The sequence below is a fragment of the Alligator mississippiensis genome, chromosome 9 (genome assembly GCF_030867095.1).
Source record: "Alligator mississippiensis isolate rAllMis1 chromosome 9, rAllMis1, whole genome shotgun sequence".
NCBI classification, from domain to species: Eukaryota; Metazoa; Chordata; order Crocodylia; family Alligatoridae; genus Alligator; species Alligator mississippiensis.
The window spans coordinates 59,361,615-59,386,301 of NC_081832.1; the positions used below are offsets into that span (position 1 = coordinate 59,361,615).

Here is a 24,687-nt window from a genome sequence, read left to right on the forward strand (position 1 = left end):
GTTCTCTACACGTGCAGGTAAAGGTGCAATGGGACCTAATGCATGATCCGCACAATTGTGCCTCCTGCCATGCCATACGTGCATGGCAGGAGGTATGATTGTGAGATTGTGCACTAGACCTCACCATGCCTTATTGCCAGTGCAGGGGGAGCCCGATCCCAGGCTCCCCCTCCATCAGCAAGAAGCAAGCTCCCGTGTCTAGGAACTCTCTCAGCTGAGGAGCTCCCAGCCATGCTGGTATCCCTGTGGCTGGGAGATGCAGCTGCTGAGATCTCCCAGCCAAGGAGCACCTCCGTGGCTGGGAGATCGCTTCAGCTGTGATCTCCCAGACTTGGAGGTCTGTGGACACCCCTAGGACTGGGAGATCACAGCTGCTGTGATCTCCCAGTTGCAGGGGCATACTATACATCCCTGTGCCTGGGAAATCGCAGCTGCCAGGACCAAGAGTCCCACAGCTGCAGACAATGGGTCCTGGCAGCAGCAGGGTGTTGCCGTGGATCCCAGCACTGTGGGGTGCTGCCAGGGCCAGCATCTGCAGCTGTGTGACACTGAGTCCTGGCACACATGAGATGCTGGGACACAGAGTCCGCAGCTACCAGGTGCTGCCAAAGCTGAGAGTCCCCTCAGCTGACAGTGCTCCCAGCTACAGGAGAGAGAGACTGCTATACATTTAAATTAAGCTGGATAGCAACCAGTTATAAAGTTAGTACACATTTTTGAGGTCTAACTTTATAGTTCGTTGGACCTTTTTATTGCGTGATAGGTACTTTGCACATGTAGCTGCATTGGCTGTGCGTAGGGGGTGCATGTGGGGGCACGTGCACCCCCTGAGATTGGTAGTGCACCCCCTACAAAAAGCGTCGTCGATGCTGCCAGTGGCAACTGTGGACGGTCATCACTCACAACCCCCCCGCCCTTGCCTCCAACACCGCTGGCAGCATCTGCAGGCAGTCCCCAATCACCACTGGCTACCACCAATGCTGCCAATGGTGTCTGCAGGTGGTCGCTGACCACCAGTCAGTGCTTGCCACACCCCCCCCGCCCCACTGCCGACACCACCGTGGCCGCTTGAGAGAGCTCCCCGCTCTGCCAGCTCCCATCGCTGACACTGCTGCAGCTGCCTGCGGGAGCTCCCTGCTCACGGCCGCCATGCCCCCACCACCGACACCACTGCCATCTGCAAGCGGTTGCCATGCCCCCCCAAACTCCAGGGGCACATGGCATTCATGGGTAGCTGGTTTCAGTTGATTGCACAATACCCATAACACGTGGAGTTGGCCCTAAAGCCAATGTCTTGTGCCTTATATCACATTATGCAATACATAAGGCTTACAAAAATACATGACATAGGGCTGAATTCCACAAAACAGAGTTCAGGTTATTTCCTGAAATTAACAGAAACTGATCACTTCATAATCAGACTATCTTTTATGGTGAAACTTTTTTCTGCCCCCTGACTAACTGCCTAACACAGTTTCCATCATCAAGCCATTTTGTTGCACTGGAGATATTTTATGACTTAATTTATTGCAACCTAGCAAGTTTTACAGTTGCAATATTGCAGGCCTACTGATAATCTGTCTTTCATTTAACCTACCCTTTATTTAGGCTGAGGACTAGCTGTTGAAACAAACCTGGACTCTATTATGCAATTATTTCTCTATGCCAGTGGTTCTCAACCTATTTAGACTCACAACACCCCTCATTAGACTCAAAGCACCCTCCATAACTTTTCTGAATTGAGCCTATTTCTAAAACCTAATTTATTTATTACAGTGCTTACCTCTTTGCAGAGGGGCTGGGCAGTGGAGGGCAAGGGAATGGCCAAGCAGGGACAAGCCTGAGCCTGAGTTTATCTGCTTATATCCTTACACCTGTGTTATTTCCTCACACATCAGTAGCATTCTGCAAAGGATTTTGTGACACCCCAAGGTGCCCAGCACCTAGCTGAGAACCACTGCTCTGTGTATCTTTTGTTCCAATCAGGGCTTTTTTTAACGTTTCTAAGGTTGCACACTTCTATGCCTCTTTGATGTACGGAATCCCTAAGAAAAGCAATTTTCTTCAAAGAGAGAAAGTAAAGTCTGTTTTTGTGTTATTAGGAAGATTAGCTTGATAGATACCACTCTGCACAGCTGGCCTTAGGGAAAATGGTGCTCTGGGCAAACTTGAATTTTGCCCTGGCCCCCCCTTCCCTCAATGCCACTCCCCCAATTTCAGAAATAAAGCTGTAATCTCAAACATTTTTTTTAATTTACTCAAAAAATGCAAAAGAGGAAATGCCACAAAATTAAGTACAATTCAATTTTATCTAAATAATAAATGTCATAAAAATAAGATTTTAGCTGTGACAAATGTCAACCTTTAAATCAAACACTAAACTAATAAATAATGATGTATAAGAAGCTTTGTTCACTAAGATTCCAAGACTCAGAAGATAACGCTGCATGTGTTTGTTTCTGCAAACTCTGATACTGCTTGTAACAGGTCTATATTTTGAGCCACAGCATTCTCAACAGATAGGATGGCTAGTGGCCACCAAAGATGGCCAGTTATATCCCATGGCTTGATCGTAAATATGTTTTTATGAGCACTTCAGGAAGCTCCACTTGTTTCTCGCCACCCACACAGGCATGATTAAGAGGATTCTGAGTGCTATCCATGTGTCTGGGAGGCTGTTATGGAGCTCATTGTTGTAAATAAATTGTAGAACTTCTTGAGGAGCACTACAGTCCATTGGAAGGAGACTTTGGAGATAGCCACGTTCTTTGTAGAGGTTGATGATGTTAAAGTCAGAGCTCTCTTTATATGTCAATACACAATAAAGGTCCTTACAGTGCTTCTTCAAAGTTTCTTTGTCAGGGAGTCATGTCATGTTATATAGAAAGTTCCAAAGGTTGACATGTTGATTTATTTGCTCAAATTGCTCTTCCATGGATACTCTCACTGTGTCTATAAGCTGGTTGAAAAACTCAAATTTGAACTTGGCTTTTGGATTGTTAAATATTTCATCTTCACATTCAAAGCTGAATTGACGTTTTTTACGACGAACGCGTGGGGCTGGTTTAATCACTAGATCAACATCAAGGTTACACAATTATCCTGTTTTACCCTTTGCTTTGCTTTGACCCATGTTCAGCTGAAATTTAAATGACTAGTTGACTTTTCATGATGCAAGAGAATCTGAGAGGTGTTTCCAGTCATTCAACCTCTCAAATGCTAGGGATGATTTTGGATTCAAGTCGAAGAGCTTGCAGCAGAAGCAGAAAACCTTGTCAGTGAACTCTGAATAAAGCAGCCAGTGCCGCTTCAGAACTTCACTATTTTCCAGATTTCTGTATAAAACCATCATAGAAAAATGATGGTTCTGCTCTTCCAGAAAAAAAACCAAAACCCATGTAGACCATTGATCTCCAGCAGATCTTGAATTTTGGGCATTAGATTGGGCCATAAAACAAGAAATGGCATTGCTAACATGTATAATGGGAATCATTTCATCTCTATCACTTGTGGCATCATCATTATTCTGGTCTGAATTAAGACTTTACATTTCATTTGGGTCTCTTTGTTTCTCTTGTGATGATTCTTCGAAGTTGAGTTGTGGATCATCTATGCATTTTTCATCTGATGTGACTGTCTCTTTAGTACTGCATGGGTTGCCTTTAACTGTTTTCAAGTCGTTTTTCATCATGTCTGCATCTTTTTTTACTTTGGTAATTAAGTGAGCTTTTTGTTTTCTTTTCTGTACCCCAGATATCCTCTTTCTAGGTATTTGTGACATTTTGTCTCCCTCCAAATTAAAAATTAAAATATGAGTCCTGGCATACCCTTGCATATGCTTGCACTCACTTGCACACCTTTGCGCACACACCCTGGCACATGCTTGCACATGCCTGAACATCCTTGCACACACTTGTACATGCTTGCATAGGTCATGGCTGGTGAAAATGAAGTGTCCCTGTGTTGGCCCTGCTCCAGTGGCCACTGTTGGCCCCAAATAGCTGCCTCCCTCCTCCAAGTGGTTTCATAGTTTCATAATAGGTAGGGTTGGAAGGGACCTGAGCAAATCACCAAGTCACCCTGCATGGTACAGCTCTGGTATGTATTACTATTCAGACATCTAAGGGAGTTAATGGCCTATTAATGACCCATTGTTCTTTATTTACAGGTGTTAACAATCATCTCCCTTAACTGCCTGAACAGCAATACCAGAAGTGCACCTGCCACTTTGACCCTGCCTCTGCTTGCAGAGCTGCACTATGCAACCAGAGCTCCCTTGGCCAGGGCACCCTGGGCAATTGCCTATGCTGCCCACCCCTAAGGCTAGTTCTGACTGCATACAATGTACTTAATGCTATGATCTGGGCACAGTTTACCCACTATTGTATACAGCTCCATTGCCACTCAGCCTACAATAAAGATATGAAAAATATTTTGGTTAACCTGTAGATTTTTAAGATCACCCCTTTTCCTCTCCCTCTTCTTGGAACTAACTACAATTGTGTGCAAATGCTTTAACTCACAATTAACCTGCCAGACAAAAGCAATAGTGAGTAATTTGGTACACTGATAAAATAATAAAACAAATCCTACCAAGTACAGTCCCTGAACATCAAATGAATATTTCCTCTTCCAATCTCCAGCTATTTTCCCATCGCAGTCTGATAAACAGATTAAATGTTTCCGTGTGTGGATTTAGATTGTCTTCCCAAATAGCTGAAAAATGCTGCCTGTAATTATCTTGTCTGTGATTTATTTGCGATGGGGGAACTCAGAATGACTCCCTCACTCTAAACTATTTGTTTCCTGGTGCTTCATGCTTAATAACTTCCCAGCCAGGGAAAGCATGTTTTTTCTTTTTTGTGTGTGTGTCTCAATGATTTGCATTGTTATTCACTAAATAGAGCATTGCCAGCTGTTTACCTCTTTCTGCAGTTTTGACACCTTTGTGTTGCTTTACCCTTTTTGCAAATCTCATTTTTAGTAGAAGTGCAGAGCATGAAATATTCCAGAAATCCAGTCAGCCTGATCAGACTTGATGGTCTTTTGATCATGAATCTACTCAACTGTGTATACCAGACATGACAGAGCTATTTGGTTTGCAGCTAGATCGAGCGACAGTGACTAACATAATAAGGAATTAAAAAGTATTTTGTCTACTGCAAGATAATTTAATCTAGGGTCTGATTAGTGTTTAAAGCAATGTTAATGAAGTCTTTATTACATTAAACCTATATAAGTCTCCCCAATGCTATTAGAGAAGATTATGGGAAACAATTTACGGTATTAGCCCGTCATTACATATTTTGTAGCATATCAGCCAAGTGCATCATGGGGTTATTGAAATTAACATCTTACTAGCACTAGAGCAATTACTACCTAGTCTGGGCCTGATCCTGGGAATACTGAAAAGTGCTGAAAACCTCATAAGATCAAGCCCTAAATTACTTTGTCATGCTCAACAACTTCTACAGCAGCAAGCTCAGCTTCTGATAATGGGTCCAGTCTTCCCATTAATACACATCAATGATTTTATTAGTATAAGTGGGATTTTGCCTGAGTAAGGACTGCAGGACTAGCTATGACATCCAAAATATACCTCTGTCTTTTTTTCTTCTTTTATTATCTGATAGGTGTTTTTTCCCTTCTTTGATGGAAAAATAAAGCACACAAAATAATTCAGGTCACACAGTAAATTCCTCAGCATTTTAGATGTAGACTAAAACTTTGGAAGAAAAACATCCTCCAAAATTTGGAAAGTTTGCACAAAATTTGTGGCCAGTTGCATCACTCTAAACTCCTGAATCTGAGCACTTTGAAACACTTTTGGGTTGAAGACTACTTCAGAAACCTAATCCAGAGTCTATAGAATATTTGGGAGTCCTTGTATGCCTTGAGAAAGCCTTTCACTGATGTCAGTGGGCTCTGGGTCTAGCTTTAAAGTATCAAGGTATACAGTGGACAGATTCTTTAGATTGGCCAATTTGTCTTATATAGAACTCTTCACTGGAGGAAGTTTATCACATGCAGACCTCTACAAAGGAGGTGCACATACTGTGCTCTTCCATATTGTTTTAATTTTGTTCTTTTTTACTTTCCTTTAACCTAAAATAAAAGCAATCCATTTTCAAAATGTCCAAATCTCTTTGCAGATATAGCAACAATACTGGTCAACTTTAAAGCTACTGGTGCACAGTCATTGCTGTTCAGACTCATTGATAGCTTGGGCTATTGTAGGAAATGCTAGGTGTATAACATTACTCCTGTTGCTATGTATGCCACATAATAATTTGGGGATATTTCCAAAGTCAGTGATCATTCCAGGGAAACAGTTAAAATTATTTGTGTGTCTGCTGTAAGTTTAACCAGTAAATTTCTATTAGGAGAATGTCTTTGAGTGACATATCTGCTCCAAGTATTAGATCAATTTACAGCAGCTTATATGGTTTTAATATTCTTCTACTTCAACCCCAGAAAGACAGCATCACTAAGACACTTTATCTAAGTACAAAGAATCTGTAATAGTTGTGATTATTTAGGTCTAATTGGTATGTTTGTGGTTCCTGTTCTTATTTTTGTGAGAAATAAACTGAGCATAAAATATGAGGCCAGCCAAACCAAATAAAAAGTCCTACCTTAAGAAGGAATCAAAAAAAAAAAAAAAAAAAAAAAAAAAAAAAAGCAAAGAGGGGGGGGGGGTGCAGAGAAGAGAAGAACCAGAGAATTCATGAAACCCATGAGGAACTATTATAGGTTTTACATGAAAGGTGCTTAGGTTCTGGGTGGATGGCAATAGTTTGAATTGTTCAGATGAAATGTAAGATAAGATCAGAGCTGACCTAGGGTTGTATGGGGCCTGGGCCATATCAGGCTGTGTGGTGGGGGTAGCGAGCAGCCAGAGCGAGGAGCCAGCGTGTGCCGCCGCTGTAGCCACCGGGTCCTGTATGGCACTGTCCGTGGGACCCCGCGAAGCGTGGGCCTGGGGCAGTCATCCCGATTTGCCTCCCTGCCCTCCAGGGATGGCTCTGGACAAGATGTATGCTAAGGAAAAGCTTTTTAAGTTGGCTTTGTTAAGACAGTTGCCAGCTTAATCTGTTTCCATTCATATAGACGGAAATAAATAACTATGAATAAATGACCAGCATCTCCCAGTCAGTCATTTGGGATCTGTCACTGAGCTCTGATTGTGGGGGTTACATTTCCTTTCATCTGGCCTTTGTGCAAGAAATATATTTTGTTTCTGCTGTGATGGGACTGGGAACCGGGCAACTGATGTACGCATTTTAATAGTGTTACAGTTGGGTATAATGTGTGTGTGGGCAGTCTCTATGGATGATCTCTGAATATAGGTTTCCAGGAAAAGCCCATATATTTTTCATTTTCCTCCGACCAATCAGAGGAAATGGTAAACTGTTATATCTCTAATTATCCAAGTTTTCGTCTTTTCCTTTCATCATTCTCTTCACCATCCCATGATTTTTCTTTCTTCTTATATTTTTTGTCAACTTTATACTATTGTTTTTTCCTCTTTCCTTTTTATCATTTATTTCTTATCTCTCCTTCCTCCATCTCATAGAATTTGTCTCTTCATCTTCCTTGTCTTCACTTTTCTAATCACCCTTTCCATTTCACAGTGTTATGATTTTCCATTAACTAAGCATCCAATTTAATTACACATTTAAATTATATTAAACACATAAGCTAATTACCCATTGTTCTCAAACAGGGAGCCAGGGCGCACTGGGGTTCTGCTAGATCCTTTGGAGGATGTCTCTAGGTGTAAGGAGGTGAGCAAATAAGCTAAGCAGATAAGTGCAGACTCATGCTTGTCCCTCCTTGAACAATCCCCCACCTCCACTGCCCAGCCCCTCTGCAAGGAGGTAAGCCCTGTAATATATAAATTAGGTTTTGAAAGTGGGTACCACTGAACTGATAAAAGTTAGGGAGGGGTGCTTCAGGTCCAAATAGTCCTGGATTGAGGTGCCTTGAGTCCAATAAGTTTGAGAACTACTCTTCTAGTGGAAGCATCTGGTGTGCCCCACTGAAGAAATATTTGAGACCCAGCATTCAAGGCCAATCATTTGCCATTTTAGCAGTTCTGTGTCCAAACAGAAGTAGTGTTTCAGTGGATGAATTTTAGAATTTTAGATTCCCCTGAGCCATCCTTTTTTAAAGTTAAAGAAAGTGACTAGAAACTTATCTTAATTTGGTTCCACACATATTGGAATCAAGTGAGAGGAAGGCCTGATTTTTTCCATTTCCAAGAACAAATAGGACATGTGTTTGTACTAAAGGAGGGTGATCATCTGGATTTGTTTCAATTGCTTGCCACATGGCAATTGCCACTCTGATGATAATGAACTATATAAGATGAAATGCAACATGAACAGATCTAGCTGGTTAGTTTTTCATACTTTGATTTTTTTTTTAATTAAATACAATTACACAATAATATTTAGTAACTGAGTTAGAAGGAATTGCAGGCTATGCTTAGTTTTAGCAGAATGAATGATGAAGTGTCAGAAGTTTAAAACACTAAGTGGGTATATGCCTGTCACAGACCTCAGACCAATTGAGGATTGATATACTACTTGCTCTGGGTGTGAATGTTAGATGCCATCAGTGTCACGGTCCTTAACTGCTCCTCTCAAGCATATCAGTGCCTGGGACTGACCTTTAACATTGGAAAAACAAAGGTGTTTCACCAACCTACTCTGGGCAAATCAACTCCCCCAGCAAAGATCCTCACTGACAGACAGGAGCTGGGCAATGTTGAACACTTTGCATACCTCGGCAGCCATCTCTTAAAGAAGGCCAACATCTACCAGGAGATGCGGTATAGGATCTGATGGCGTGTGTTCAATGTTCACAACATCAGGACTTGAACAAAGCTATTATATAAAGCTGCGGTAACCCCAACTCTTCTCTATAGCTGTGAAGCTTGGGTGACCTACAGGGATCAACTGAATAACCTGGAACCCCTTCACCAGTGCTCTCTCTGGCAGATCCTTGGCATAAAGTGGGAGGATTGTTGTACAAAAGCCCATGTCCTCACTGATACTAACACCACCAGCATAGAAGTATTGATTATTCAACATCACCTGCAGTGGACAGGGTATTGTGTGTGCACATCTGATGTATGTTTACCAAAGCAACTGCTATGCTCCCAACTGAACCAAGGACAAAAGGCATGGAGGGGCCAGAGGAAAGGCCTCAAGAACACCCTCAAAGCACTGAGTGCGGCATTGACACTACAAATTGAGAAGAACTAGCCTGGGACAGGGCCACATGGTGATGCCTTGTGAGAGAAGGGACATCTTAATTTGAGGAAAAACATCTCACCCTGTAGGCAGAAAAATGACAGAAACAGAAGGAAAGGAAACAAGACCAAAATTCAGAATTTGGCAGCATTCTGAATTAGGATGAACATGAACATGTTGAAAACTCTCTCTGAAAGAAAATTCCAACAAATTTTACATTTTGTAACAGTCAAAATGAATAACATGTATAGCATCCAAAATAAAATGAATAAAAAATGAAGAGCCGTTTAAAAAAACCCAAACCATTTCATTCTGAAAATGTCAAAACGGGAACTTTTAACATTATCAGAACCTTTTCCCCCTGAAACAAAGTTGGTAAAATCTCAATTTTATGAAGAGTTTTGATTTTCATGGAACTTGATTCTCCAGTTCAAAATGGATCCATGAGAGTTTTTCTGCCCAGATCTAGCGGGCAGACGTGTTCTGTGTCATAGCTGAGTGAAAGCTCAGACTAGAATCCTAGTATCTTTTACATTTATCTTCTCCACTTACTGAATTATACTGCTCCCATCCTGGGGGCTAGCTAATAGCTTATAACACTGTTGTCATAATGCCATTTTTAGCACAGCTAATACCTTGGCTTTCTGGGGTTTGAAAGTCAGTTTCATACCTGTGAAAAAGTATTAATCAATGTAGAAATAAGAAATAAAATCAATATGGCAGCTGTTTAGGGGCGAAGTGCAGATGCTGCATGTGTGTGGTTAATGAGGTTCTTGTTACATATTGTGATAAGCCTAGACACTGGCTATTGCCAGAACTATTGTAAGCACCAAATGTAGTGAATGCAGGAAGTCTACATTGGACTTTTATGTTAGTTTACTGCTGTCCTTGTTAGAATGTACTTAGCCAAGTCAGCATGCCAAGGTTTTAAAGCTAATTGGATTCCTAAAGCTTCTGATTTTGTGCTTCCAACAGTCATTGTTTGTTTACATTCCTCTAACCTTATTTAAAATAGGAAAAAAAAATGTTATACAAACATTGTAGGATGAAATAGAATATAAAATTTGTGGATGACCACGCTGGGAGTGGTTGCAAGCACTTTGGAGAACAAGATTAGGGTTAAAAATGGTCTAAAAATCAACAAAATGAAATGTAATAGACAAATGCAAAACAATGCTTGCTGGAGGAAAAATCAGTTGCACAAATACAAAATGGGGACTACCTTTCTAGGAGCAATACTGCAGACCAGTGCTTGGGAGTTCTTGTGTACAATGAACAGAAGATGGGTAAATGTAATGCTGTTCCAAAAGGCAAATCTCAAGCAGTATTGTAAGACAAGAGAGATGAACTCCATTCAATTCTGGGGAGATCTCATCTAAAGTACTGTATCCAATTTTGGGTACTGCAGACTAAGAAAGATGTATAAAAATAGAGAAAAAGAAAAGAGTAGAGAGAATTATAAGAGTTTTGGATAACATGTTATATGAAGACAGGTTGAAAGAACTGGATTTGTTTTCTATAGACCAATGGAGATTGAGGGAAGATACGATGTCTTCTTATATGTAGAAGCTTGTTACAAAGAGTACCATGATCAATGATTGTCTATAACCACTGGGTGTAGGATAGGAAATAATCATCTTAATCTGATAGAAAGATTTAGGTTAATTATTAGGAATACCTTTCTAACTAGAAGGATAGCTTAAACGATGAAACAACTTACCTAAGGAAGTTGTAAAATCTTGTGTCAGAAGTTTTTAAGAACTGTTCTATGCCCTTCCCAAGTGCCACTCTGATCCCCTTCCCCTGCCCAATCTGTTGCTCTACCTTCTGCTCCCTGCCCTATTTGTAGCTGTCTCGTCCCTAATCTGTCACATGCCACACAGAGAGGCTGCCAATAACATGTAGCGCTGCTGCTGCATGTTGGCCTCCATAGATGGTGGAAGGGGGGGTCTAATGGAGCTCAGCCCCCCCAAACACAGGGCAGCAGGTATGGCCTCAGGGCAGCCCAGCCACAGACCACTGCTGCAAGGGGGGTGCGGTATGTGGCCATCTGATCTTTGCATGGGGCAAAGGCAGGCTGCAGCTGAGAGCAGGGCTCTGCTCCCTGCCTCTGCACCTTGCTGCTGCTGCTTTGAAAGCAGTGCAGTGTGGCACCATGTGTGTCTCATCGCTGGGCAGGCCAGGCAGCAAGGCATGTGGCACCATGCTGCACTGCTTTCAAAGCAGCAGCAGCAAGGTGTGGAAGCAGGGAGTAGGCAGAGCCCAGCTTGCAGCTGCAGCCCGCCCTTGCCCCATGCAAAGATCAGGGGGCCATGTGCCTCCCCTCCCCAGCTCCCCAGCACCACACCTCTGGGGGAGCCCCCAAGTGTGCCCCCCCCTTGGCTCCCCTGAATTGTGTGCAGCAGCAGAAGCCACCCACCCACACCCCTGGATGAGCCACTGGGCTCCGATTGCCCATTGACTTGGCCTGACCTAAGTGCAGCCCTGCCTCCGCCACCAGGAACAGCCCAGCACAGCCCCAGCCTGCAGTGGCAGCCCACCCTGCCCCATGCAGATCTGGGGGCACACATGCCCCCCCCCCCCGCTTCCTGGGGTGCACACAGTACCAGGAGCTGCACCCCCTGGACAAGTAACGGGTTCGTCCCGCATCCCACCCTGCCCCAGCTGTTCAGGGCCTGCCCCAGCAGCAGCAGCAACAAAACAATGATGACTTGGGGCAGGGTACATGCGGAGGTCCTGGGGGCTACATCCTCTCTTGCCCAGTGGTGCAGCCAAGGCTGGCCCTGCTCTTGCCCTCCCGGGCAGTGCAGGGCTGGGAGGTGGATTTATTGGTATTCCACTTGTCCTGCAGACTTTCCTGCCAGAGGGCAGGGGGGCTATGTGCGCATATGTGCACACACACTCAGCGTCCCCACCAAATTTTTTCTCCTTCCACCTGTATTGGCCACCCTTGGTTTAAAAGGTCAAGCTCCATGGGCCAGTCTACACTGGCCATAGTGGATTCCATAATTCGCCTTCTATGAAGCTTTAGTGTAGATAGGTTTCAAGTCTTTTGGGGCATTTTTATATGTGTGGGGGAGGGGCGCTTTAATTAGAGCAGTTCCACAAGCCACTCTAATTAAAGTGCCCAGACCTTCTCAAGTATCAGCATTCCTGCACTTCAAAATAGTGGTTGGGCGCTGCTTTATCTAAAGCTCGTTGAACAAGCTTGAGTTAAAGTGCCCCCATTGCCATTTGGAAGTGTGGGGACACTGATATACAAGATGCAGAGGCTAACTGCAGCACACTAATTAGCATGCTCCAGCAGACTTGATTAAATATGTCTGCTTCAACGCTCTGTAATTACAGCATGCCAGAGCAGCCTCCTGGCTCGTGTACAGGCACCCTTTAACACTATATTGTCTAGGGTTGGTAAGCCTGTAAATTAACTGTATATTTTTGATTGGTCAAAGATTATAGACATTTTACAAAAAAATCTACATTTTTTTGGAGCTTTCATAACAGAAATATAATCTTTTATTGTTTTTTGACATATTTCTTAATGGAAAATTTGCGCTTCGTCCATATATTATTTGGAACTATTGGCAGTTTTTTACAATTTTTGACTGATATTTGACTGGTCAATTGACTGAACTTTATTGATAGTTTAGATACACAGCCCTAGTAGTGTCTAACCCTGCTTAGAGTAGAACCTTGTCTTCATTTTTCAATGGTGCTAGAAATGGTTTCTATAAATGCTTTATACTTCAGGAAGAGGCAAGGGAGAGTATGTGTATCTATATCTTGGATGGGCTGTGTCTTGTCACTCACTTCCTGAGTTTTTGGATTGTCTAATGGTAACTCTACAGTAATTGACATGACAAAATTGTTATTGGTTGGAGAGGGAGCAACAGTCAGGCCTTGCCCTGCAATCCTGGTATTCTTTGATGCCTGATACTCTGTAGGTCTTCTGATGAACGATCCTGTGATGGAAAACAGCATTTAAGTATGAAATCTGGATTTAAGAACGTTATCTTGTAAGATGCCTGCTTGAAAATTGGCACTGAAGCTTGACATTAGGAAGGATAAATGAGACCATCCTCTTTTGATGCAGGACAGAGAAAGAAACAGGAAACTTTTATTCTAAAACAGGGGTAGGCAACCTTTTCCCGCTGCAGGTCAGAATGACTCACCCCAGGTCAGAGGAGTATGTGTGCTAGGACCTGGTTGCCACTTGTCTCTGCAGCAGCACCTACAGCTAAAGACCTTGCACCACTGAATTCTTCCAAAGCCCATGGCTCCAGGCCAATTCCCGTGGTTCTATGGGCTGGATCAGGCTCATAGGCTAAATGTTGCTGACCCCTGTTCCAAAAAAAATAATCCCTTTAGAATTCTTTGTGGCCCTTCTAGAAGATTTGTAATTATCAGCAAAAACATAGGACATTTTTTCAATAGCAGGAATTCTTTCAATTCATCTCTCCCTTTTATTTACACACTGCCAAAACAGTTCTTTAAAAAAGCATATGGTGAAATTCCTAAAAACAAAGACATATCTCAACAGATAAACCAGCATACCTCCACCATATCTAGTAGTGATTTGTCTTAGCTGGGAATCTGGCCCATTGTATTTAAAATGTCTTCCTTTGCCATTATTAAGACTTAAAGTCATGGTGTTTTACTTTTTTAATATAAAGCTTTTGGGGCTCAGTTTTGTTGCCATTAAAACCATTAGGGCTAAGTACAGACAGTAAAAAAACCTGAGGCTGAATCTATTCAATCTTCTTAGGTTAGTCTAAGATGCATAGATTGAACTGATAAGCAAGTGAACAGACATTCACTTTGATTCTGGAAATGTAGCCACATGCCTTCAGTGGCCCAGGCCAGAAGCTAGGGGGTGCTGGAGCACACCTCCCTGTTCAGGTGAAGCAGACGGCTTGGGCCAAAGCTAGTCTGCCCACCCTGCAAGGTGGGGTTTGCAAGGGAGTTGCAAAGCATCCTGGTATGCTGGGGGATTGTGAGTTAACTTGAATCTGAGGGGATCTGGGACAGAAGGTCAATAAATCAATTTAACCTATATCAGTTAAGTCTGATACTACATCCATTCTGGTTTATCTTAAACTGATTTCAGCCATTTTGAAAACAGTTTATTTGCACTGAAATTCTGTTGTGTTACACATTTGAACTGGTTTCTGATCGTTTATACCAGTTTATGTGTAATTTCTGTCCCTAGCCTAGGTGTTTTGTCATTGAGTTAAATGGGGACAGGAACGAGAGCTTATTTTTTGTCCAGGGCAATTACAGAATTTTGCAGCTCACCAGCTAGAAAGAATATGGTCAAAATGTGTGCTTGTTTTGCAAAGGATTATCTGATTTGGGAGTATAGAAAAGCTAATCTAAACCTGCTGACATTTCATTTATTACACTTGTTCATTTTCAAATACTGGGAATGCTTTATAAATATTGTTTTTATTAACTTCTTTCTCTTGATTTATGGTCTAAACATTCTTTCTTGGATACCTTGAGTAGAGGATAATTCTAGTAGCAGAGCTATAGAGAGGCTATCTTGGCTTCTATTATAGATTTATATTAAAGAGTTGATGACCATGGCTTTTTAATGAAATACTGCATAATATTCAAAGCACAGGCTTTTATGGCTCAACAAAACCCCTTGAAATAGATGAAATTATTTCAGTGGCCATTGTTATAGAGTCATAGTCCAACCCTCTGCCTGAACCAGGATGATGTCTATCCAAACTACCCCATACAACCATAATCTAAACTCTAAATTAAACTACCCTTAACCCTGATACAACATAGACCGAGCACCCTAGCTTGCCACAGGTAAAGCAGGGGAACCATGACAGCTGATAGCTTGCTTCTTTAAAATGTTGTCAACATATGCATAAGAGGTCCCAGATAGATTGGATTAGGTTCTTTGGGCAAAGGCTATTAAACTCTTTTACCCTTCTGCTTGACTTCATTTAAAGGATATATAAATGGTTGCATTAAAAACAACAGCTATTCCATATCATCTATACTGGCCTTTGTTATTTAGAAACTGTGCATGTGTTTAACTTAACAGTAGTAGTCTTACTGATTGTAATGAGATATGAGTAAAGTTACACATGTTTGTAAGTGCTTGCAGAATAAGGATGTGCCCTTTGCCTTGCTGGGTGCTGACAGCAATGTTCCCCACTAGAAAAATCAATTCTCTCCTCTTTTTTATTTTTATTTTTTGGATAGCTGTGAGACATTGTATCGCTGCCCAGTAGCCTAATCCCTATATTCTTTTAAACTTCTGGTTCAGTAAAGTGTGGGACTTCCTAGCAATATGAATTCTGTTGAAACCCTGCCCTAGAAAATAAAATTTCCATATTATTTACCCATTTGAATACAATTAGCCTTTTTTCCTGAGTACAATTTGCATGTGCAGAAACCAGTGTCTCTGCCTTCTAATCTCTTTTAAGAATATGCAGTGTTTAGTTACAACTCTTATCTCTAGGTATATAGTTGCTTTAAACCATTTTCTTTATTCAGACCTTGTACAAACAGAACCCACATTCACCCTTTGGTGGGGGGGAGGGAGGGGGGCAAATCTAGATCCAGTACTGCCATTTTTAAACCAGTCTGTGTGTGCCAAAATTCAGTTCTGTTAAGGGTATAGACCAGTTGTGTAGGCCAAACTTCTGTTACCAGTATAGACTGGTTTCTGATTATTGATACCAGTAAAATATAATGTCTCTACCTTGCCTGGGTGCTTCTCTTGCCTATTTACTCCTATGTGATTATGTGTTTTGGTATTTGCCTTCTAACTCCCAAATAAAAAGTATATAAAAGAAGCACGCAGCCCACTGATATTAGCACAGTTAGGGGGTTTTGGTAAAAAGGCTTTGCTTTGAGAAGTAAATCACTGCGAGCTAGGAACTAATCACTTTGGATACAAGTCAGCCCTGTGTAGAAGACTCACAATAGGGTTCATGTGGGATTATTAAGTGGTGCATAGGATATGTACTGGAATGAATAATTTTGAGAACAGTGAGAGCTCTATATGTACTGGGTTGGTATAGTAACTTCCCTTCAGTTAGCTGTGTCATGCATTGAACAAAGAATAGAAAGAACAATTTCTTCTTGCCAGTTGTGCTATTGACCATTGTACCAAAGAGCTGGGCTGCAACTACCAGCTCATTATATATACCTTTTTAATATGCCCAATTCTGAATAATACTTAATTGGAAATTTGAGGGCATCAGCCTTGAATAGGCAGCTTGAAGAGGGAACGTAGAATCAACTGAGTTCTGGTGGTATAAGAAGAAATGGGCCTAAAATCTTTGACAAAATGAGGGCTTATATATATATGTATATATATATATATATATATGTATATATATATATATATGACTGGAACTAAACTGAAAATTCTTGATAAAACATGATTTCCATAGAAGAGATAAGACCTGAACCTACACTCCATAACATTGTTATATATTTTATTGTCATTTCAAAAACCTGATAAAAAGACATGTTAAACGTAAGAAGAGGTGATCACTATTATACTTTTGGAGCCAAGTCTATGAGAACCGTGCATCTGACATCAAAGTGATTACAGGGTCAAAGTATATTGAGGTTGAAACCCTTGCATCTATGTTGACCCACTGAAGTCGAATTGCTGGATTGGTTCTGCAGGGGTTAATAAGTATTGTGTTGCAAGCAGTGATGTGTTCCTTGCCTTGTATTTTATATACTCTGTGTGTGTGTGTGTGTGTGTGTGTGTGTGTGCATGCATGTGTGCGTGTGCGTGTGCGTGTGTGTGTGTGTGTGTGTGTGTGTGTGTATACTTTGTAGCTGGGATTTTCCAGCCTGCTACCTTAACTGAGAGCAATTATATTGAACTGTAATTTAGTAGTCTTGGTGTACCATATATAGCTGTTTCATCCTAGAAGCATTTTTTCATACAGGTAATGGCATAATGTTGGTCTACCTTTTTTAAATTGGATAATCTATATCATAGAATAAATTACAATTGGTCACTTGTTTCTTTTTGCAAACCTCTAGCCTCTAGCTGAAGGTTGTCTATTTTTATTTGACATTTTTCAACAGTGAGTGTTTAATATGTTTCTGGTGCCTCTTTTAAACTGGCCAAGATGTTTACATTTTAAAATCAAATTACCACACTCCAGTTGCCCCAACAGCATATATGCCTTTATTTAATTCATGATGCCATGTCATAAATAATTTTGAAAAGCAGTGTCTCTGTTTATATAGTCAATGAGTGTTTATAAACATGTGCAATAGGGATATAATATGCCTCTACACAGTGAAATAGTGGCTGATAGCTGAATAGAAATCATTGCATATTGTTCTGTTCAGAAACAGTTTTGCTGCATCATCATATATTTAGTGCTGCAGGAAGCATTATCTACAGTGGTTAGAACCAGGTCTGGGATTTGTGAGATCAAGGTTCTATTCTTGATAATGACTGATTGTACAATGCTTAACAAATCCCAGCCGCTCTGCTTAAATTGTCCTGTTTGCAGACTGTGTGCCTTGCATAGTGCTTTGAGATTCTTGGTTAGAATATGCAAGGTAGGTGCTAAATATTATTTTTCTTTTCTTGTTCATTTATACAAAGACCTATAGAAATACTTATTAGAACAAAATCTTTATTTTTCAAGAGTTCATTTGTTCCTGCTGTGTATTCCCCACTTGATGCCGTAATCCCTTGTTTGGCAGATCACAACAGGTAGTTGTGGAATTTATTGCAATGCAACAATCAAAGGATTAGCACTTCAGCTAGGAAACAAGCAGCAGGAGCTGAGGAACTTCTGTGAGATGTAAAGTTCTTATTTAAATACAAGGAGAATAATTTTTAGGCCTGTTTTTCAGTGTCCCAGTGTCAGTAGTAAACCTGACAGTAGTAAAGTGCCTCTCTTGCAGGACATATTAGGCTAAATTCTGATTTCTGTTACATCATTTCAAATCCAAAATTGCCCCATTACATATTCATACTTACTTTAGAGTTATGGCCTCACAGAATGAAGCAGATGGGAAAAGCTGAGCAATAGTAAAATAGCGTGCATGAAGGTATGATTCAGAATAATTAGATGGATTTAAGTAAGAGAGTCAGGATGAACACCAAGAAAAACTCAGGGAAGTAGAGGGAGCTGCTTTAAAAAGCTACATTGGACTAAGAGCAGAAAATTTTGTATAATTAATTCTGCATTGATGAGGACATGCCCTGGATGTCATGGTCTTTCTCCCTCTGGGTTTTATGGGTTTTCAAAGCAAAGCCTTGATATGTCACTAAAACTTAGGGAAATTCCACTCCAAAACTCCTAGACATTATTTTGAAAATTTGCTTCCCGTTCCATTCCAAGTGTTTGACAATAAGCAAAATACAAATTGCATTGAATATTGTCACAGTGAAAACTTTAGATGGGTAAGATGGATGTTTGGCATCTTGAGACATCAAAGTACATAACCATTATCATTTACAGAACGTCGTATGAAAAATACGTAATTCATGGAGGCTACAACATCTATATTCTTGCAGTTAACTAACTTTTAGAATGCTACAAAGGAACTTAGATATCAACTATTAACATATTATGATAAAATTAATATAGTCAAGTCAAGACATAATACGACAGAGCTATGATTGAATACCCCCCACAAGCAAACTGTACAAAGTTATATTAAGTGATATTTTTCTCTCTCTCCTCTCTTTTGAGCATTTATGGAATACTAGTATGTTCTTCTTTATAATCATCCTGCTCTTTTTTCATATAATTCATTCATTGATTCCATGGTGACCCTATAATATGACTCTCCATACAAATCTTTATTGTAACAGATACTGGATGGTGGAATCACTGAACAAATTAAGAGAAGTAAGATAATTAGGTTCAGATACAGTTTTTGTTTCTGATGATCAGCAACAATTGGAAAAAATAGAGGAGTGGTTCTTCTGAAGACAGCAGACATAGGAGGCTACATTCCTATTCTAATGTACTCTCTAAAAAAAGGCATGAATATTGATGGCAAAAGCAACCATAACTGATATGAGCGGAAGAATTTTCAGAATTATAACCTGAAACCATCCTCTTCAAACACTGCTTCCAACAGTGCTCCCTGTTGAGAATTTACTTAGTCACCCCCCTAACAGCATCTGGGGCTCATGATGGAGAGAAAAGCTAAACTGATGTTTTGGCAAGCAGCTAAATTCCTTGCTCAATGTTATGCAATGGTTCATTAACTATCTGTTGGTATTTTGGGAGGTGTGCAGAGGTGTTTATGCCAGAGAAAAGTGGAGACATCTCAGAACTGGATCTTTTCCAATAAGTTATTGATTCCATATTTACACCGCTCTTTGTAGCTATTATTTTTAGTTGATGCAAATTGGCTGGGGAAGGCATTGGTTTCAAAGACAACATAGATTTCTGCAGGGATGTGGCTCCGCTGGGTTTAAGTCTGTCCGGGTATGACAGTAGGTTTTGTACTATTAGCGTCTCTAGCATTCTAAGCCCAGAGGGGCCAAATCAGTTTACTAGATCAAAGGGTCTTGAACCACTGAACACTACTTCCTGATTTTAACCCTACTTTAAGCTGGATCATTCATTACACTATACTAAGCATCTTTATATTTATCCAAAGACTTTTACTGGCAAAATATGTATTTCCCACATGACATGTCATTTTGTCTAGTGTTGTGAACTTTCTTTGATAGAGGATTATGTTTGGCAAAAGGAGCTGAGTTCCTATTGCCAATGAAAACTTAACTCAGAATTTGCCTTCCCTTGTGGGCTTGTCTCATCCTTAACATTATTATTATACAAGGATTTTTTTTTAATGCATACAATTAATTTTTTGAGACAACGAGCTAGATCCCAGACTTACCAAATTTATGCCAGCATAGAATCTAGCCCAAATAGTAATGCAACTTTTTAGTTCACTCCAGTAAAATTATGTTAAAACTCTTTCACCAGGGCCTGTGCATTTTTTAATCAATTTAGAAACAGGATTTGCAGCAGAGGACTGTGATTGAAAATTCTTTGACAGTTCTTAACAAATTCTTTAGCTTATCTCTGGGCTAGAAATACTTTTCTACACTATCTAAGTAAACATGAAATTCAGCAACCAGCTGTTTTGCACCCCTTTTCATATTTAGCTTACCAAATCAATTACCTCCCATACTGGCTAACTTTGAACAGACACTCTAAAGAATAAGTTTTAACAATTCTGTATTATGACAATGATGCAAGATGTTGCATAACAGTAAGGAGAAAAGGAAAAAAAAACTTCACATGAATTTCGGGGACAAAAGGCAGGGTTGATACACACCTTTATAGAGTAACTAAACAAAACATATATACAGTACAAAGCTTAAGTACAAACTTTTTGTGAACCAAAGTTCACTTCGTCAGATTCTGTGAAAGGATGCACAGAAAGCAGTCTAAGTAAGAGAGAGAAATTACCCTTGCATAAAGATTAGGTAGGATGCTTGGGTAATACTTTACATTGTCTTAATTATTTAAAATGAAAGGAGTGGATGCTAAAGGATCCCAGTGCAATCTCTTAAAGCGCCATTGAAATCAATGAGGCAATTTCTGAGAACTTCAGTGGGCTTTGGAGCAGACCCCCTAAGGCAAGAATGCAATTATGTCACAGCATGTGGCTTTTGATATAAATTTTAAACACCTTAAAGTTATGAGGTGTTCTGATCCAGAGTTTCTGTAACAGCTTCATTTCTATACAAAAGTTTTAATTAAAATGTTACAAAATGCTCTGTACCATGTTCTTAACAGCTGACAGTAAGAAAAAGCATCATGTAACATTTGAATATGAAAATTCCTTGCAAGCTTAATACATAAGTTTTGTTGTAGAGCATAACAGAAAACTATCTCTAAAGCTCATTTAATAACAACACATATACATGGAACTTAACATTCTTAAGAAAAATTGGATGCAGGTTTTATACATGAGGCATCACGGAATATAGCTAAGCTGTTTTTGCAGGCTGCACAATTTGGAAAGTTGTTATATGATTGTTTAGCAAGAACAAAGTCAGGGAGAAATTATGATTATCTGTCTGTCTAGCTAACACATCCCTTAATATTTAGTTAGTATTCAACTGATTTTTACCTGATGCTGTTATAATAAAAAAGACCCCCCACCCCCCCACCCCCCCACCCCCCAATCCCCAACTTACCTAGTGGTAGAGCTATGAAGAAAGGTAACCAGCACAAGATAAACATGCCGACTACAATTCCTAAGGTCTTAGCTGCCTTCTTTTCTCTAGAGAATTTAAAGAGTTTGAAAGCTATGGAGTTCCTGGGATTGTGACTCTTGGACTTGGTGCTATTTAGTGTGTCCTCATGAATGTTCTTGTAGTGAATCCTTAAAGTCAGCTCCTTGGAATCAGACATTTCTTTCATGACTCCAGCTTCCAAGTTTTTAGTTGTTCTTTTGGCTACTATGTAGACTCTACAGTACATCACCAGGATGACAATCAAAGGAATGTAAAAGGATCCCAAGGAAGAAAACAAGGCATAGAAAGGTTCTTCAGTGATGCAGCACACTTTATCATCCTTGGGTGCTGGTTCCTTCCAACCCAGAAGGGGTCCAATAGAAATTATCATGGAGAGGACCCAGACACTTAGGAGGGCCAGAATTGCTTTTCTTCTAGTTACCAAAGTTGGATATTGAAGGGAATAACGCACCCCTATATATCTATCGATAGAAATTGCGCATAGGCTTAAGATAGAAGCGGTACAGCACAGCACATCAACTGCTGCCCAGATGTCACAAAATATCCTCCCGAAAGCCCAATAGCCAAGGATGTCTAATGTAGCAGAAAATGGGAGGACAGTAAAACTCAGCAACAAGTCTGCTATTGCAAGATTAACTATAAAATAATTCGTAGGGATTCTTAAATGCCTATTGCAAGCTACAGAGAGAATTACCAAGATATTACCTACTATAGCAAAGAGTATGAAGGCACCTAGGATAAGCCCCACAGTTATAGCCCTAGTGATATCCAAAGCAGGTAAATTCAGATTGCTTGCTGTCTGATTTGTGTTGTTTGCAGAGAGACTTCCATTATTTAGCACAGACTCTTTCAAATATCCAGGTATTGATGAATTGTATTTGTCATCAAGGTAGGGATTCATCTTAAAAATCTTCCTCCATAGCCAGTTGTAATTGGATTCCCAGCACAATACACAGAAGTGCTTAAGCTTAGGTGAAAGTTATCTCTCCACCCAAGAACTTGCTGCAAGGCAAAGTCCAGTTTCAGTCTGAGAACTCATCTCCATAGTAAACTATAAGTCACCAGCATGCAGAGCTTACACAGCGTGAAATCCTCTGAAGCCTGGCAGAAATAATAGGCTGTACAAATTTGGTTAATTTTCCATATCAATTCATTTTAACAGAATTTAGCAGACGGACCTCTTGGACTGAGCCTCAGAGCAGCTGTTTTGATCATGAGGTCTCTGAAACAAAAGACAGGTTACTATCCTCCCTTGTGCATTTGTGGCTCTGTTGGAAAGATGCCCCAGCCTAGCTGCTATGACACGCGTCTCCAAGAAGGTTTGCAAGCATTTAGGCAGCTCTGCATGGAGTGGCTGTCTTTGCTTACACTGGCTGTTCTAATGACATCACAGGAGCCCTGACACATAGCAGCACTAGAGGGCAATGCAGTTTAAGTTAAAACTTCCAAATTCAAGCTTCAAAGCTAAACAAATGGAATATATCAATCTTAATTAAAGCATTTGCCACATAGAAATCTGGATTGGAAACCTTTGAAGAAAACACTTTCATTATCTGAGAAAAATAGACTCAGTGGGATGTGGAGAAAAAGCAATTGCAGTACAAAATGATCTAGCATCCTAGGACTTTCACTCACTAAATAAATGTCTTGTAGTTTATTTTGTAATCAAAATGAATCACATGCTATTTTACAGAACTAATGATCTCCTACTTTGTAGGGCTGAATATGTGAATTTCGAAAATTCCCTGTTGATAGACAGACATAGTATTAAAACATGAAATAGCACTGTGCATGAGCTAGTTCCCTTCTGGTGCCAAGTTTTCTCCTGTAAATCTGGGAGGGGGGGAAGTATCAAACGATAAAAATCAAACCCTGTGGTAAATTCTATAAGCGTGCTCTATATTGTATTGCACTAGACACATCAATGGCTTCATAGTCTTGATATGCACTGAGTGTCCTCAACTCCAGCTGAAGTTAATGGGGACTGAAGGCATTCTCAGTACTCCTTAAAAGGCACTCAAGATGCAGAAATACTGTTTTACTTCATCCATGTCTTAGCCTGTGGGGTCTTCCCTGCAAGGTCTTGTTGTTCACTTGCATATTGTTGTGGTATATATTTTGATGGTACTCTATAAACAGTTTGAATAACAAGTGATTTGTGCTTTGCTGTTGTATCAGCATTTACGTCTAGCTTTGTGACCTTTAACATGGAAAATTGTGCTCTCCTGTTTTGTGTAGCTTTGGGTCAGCAGGTATAGAAAAGTCCTGAAGCTTTACAGACTATTATGATTAAAAATGAAAAATGAAAGATTAGCTAGGCATGAAACTGCCCAAACACCATTCTCTGCTTTTCACCATTAAATTATATCCTACAGCTGTTGTCTGCAGTACCATGGGTTACCGTATATTGGCTTTTCTGTTACAAAATGTACTGTGTTTAAAATAAAAGGGTTATTTTTAATAAGACTGCAGTGAATACGAATTACTGCTGGGACCCTGTTTTGAAGGACACATTTTGTAAACAAAAGCTCTGGTTAACTTTATTTCAGAAAGTGCATGACAGATGTTTGCATGCCACTTAATAACAGCAATTGACAATAAGGAAGCACTGGTGGTGCAAAGAATTTCTTTAAAGCACCTACAAAAATGCAGTGAAAACATGTCAAGAGATTATTGGAGTGAGAAAAAGCCCATCCAATTATTTTATGAACTTCCTTTTCCCTGATTAGACTGAAATCACTTAGCCTCAGTCACCTTGCCCCTTCACTGACACAGGAAGTCACAAATGCTTTAAAAGCAGGATTTTTTTTGCCTTGGCTGCTGAACATTTATTTCTCACATTTACCCTACTTCATTGGAACCCTGGATAATTTCTCTTAGTTCTGTGGTTTCTGATTCTGTTTCCCACCCTTTGTCCTGTCTGTCTTGTCTATTTAGATAGTAATTTCTGTAGGGACAGTTTCTTTCTATTGGAAATCTAAATAGCAATCAGGAGATTTGACATCAGTATATATAGGCACCCCTGAGCTAGCTTTAATTTAGCTAGTTTGGGTGGCAGAGAAGATATGAAGGTACAAATTTCGGCATGGACTATCTGACTATGGTGTGGTAGCAGAGTGGTTACGATGTTTGCTATGATCCAGAAGTGTGAGCTGAGCCTCATGCTGAACTTGTGCCAAACCC

General features: G+C 40.4%; 1 protein-coding gene across 1 annotated transcript in view; it reads right to left on the bottom strand.

Moving 5' to 3' along the window:
- Nucleotides 1–22,835, bottom strand: part of ADRA1B (adrenoceptor alpha 1B) — a 29,357-nt gene extending 6,522 nt beyond the window's left edge. The window contains exon 1 of the mRNA XM_059733497.1: nucleotides 21,445–22,835. Within this exon, the coding sequence (XP_059589480.1) occupies nucleotides 21,445–22,405 (961 nt within the window). The 5' untranslated portion in view covers nucleotides 22,406–22,835. The remainder of the gene's footprint in view (nucleotides 1–21,444) is intronic.
- Between the last annotated feature and the right edge of the window lie 1,852 nt (nucleotides 22,836–24,687).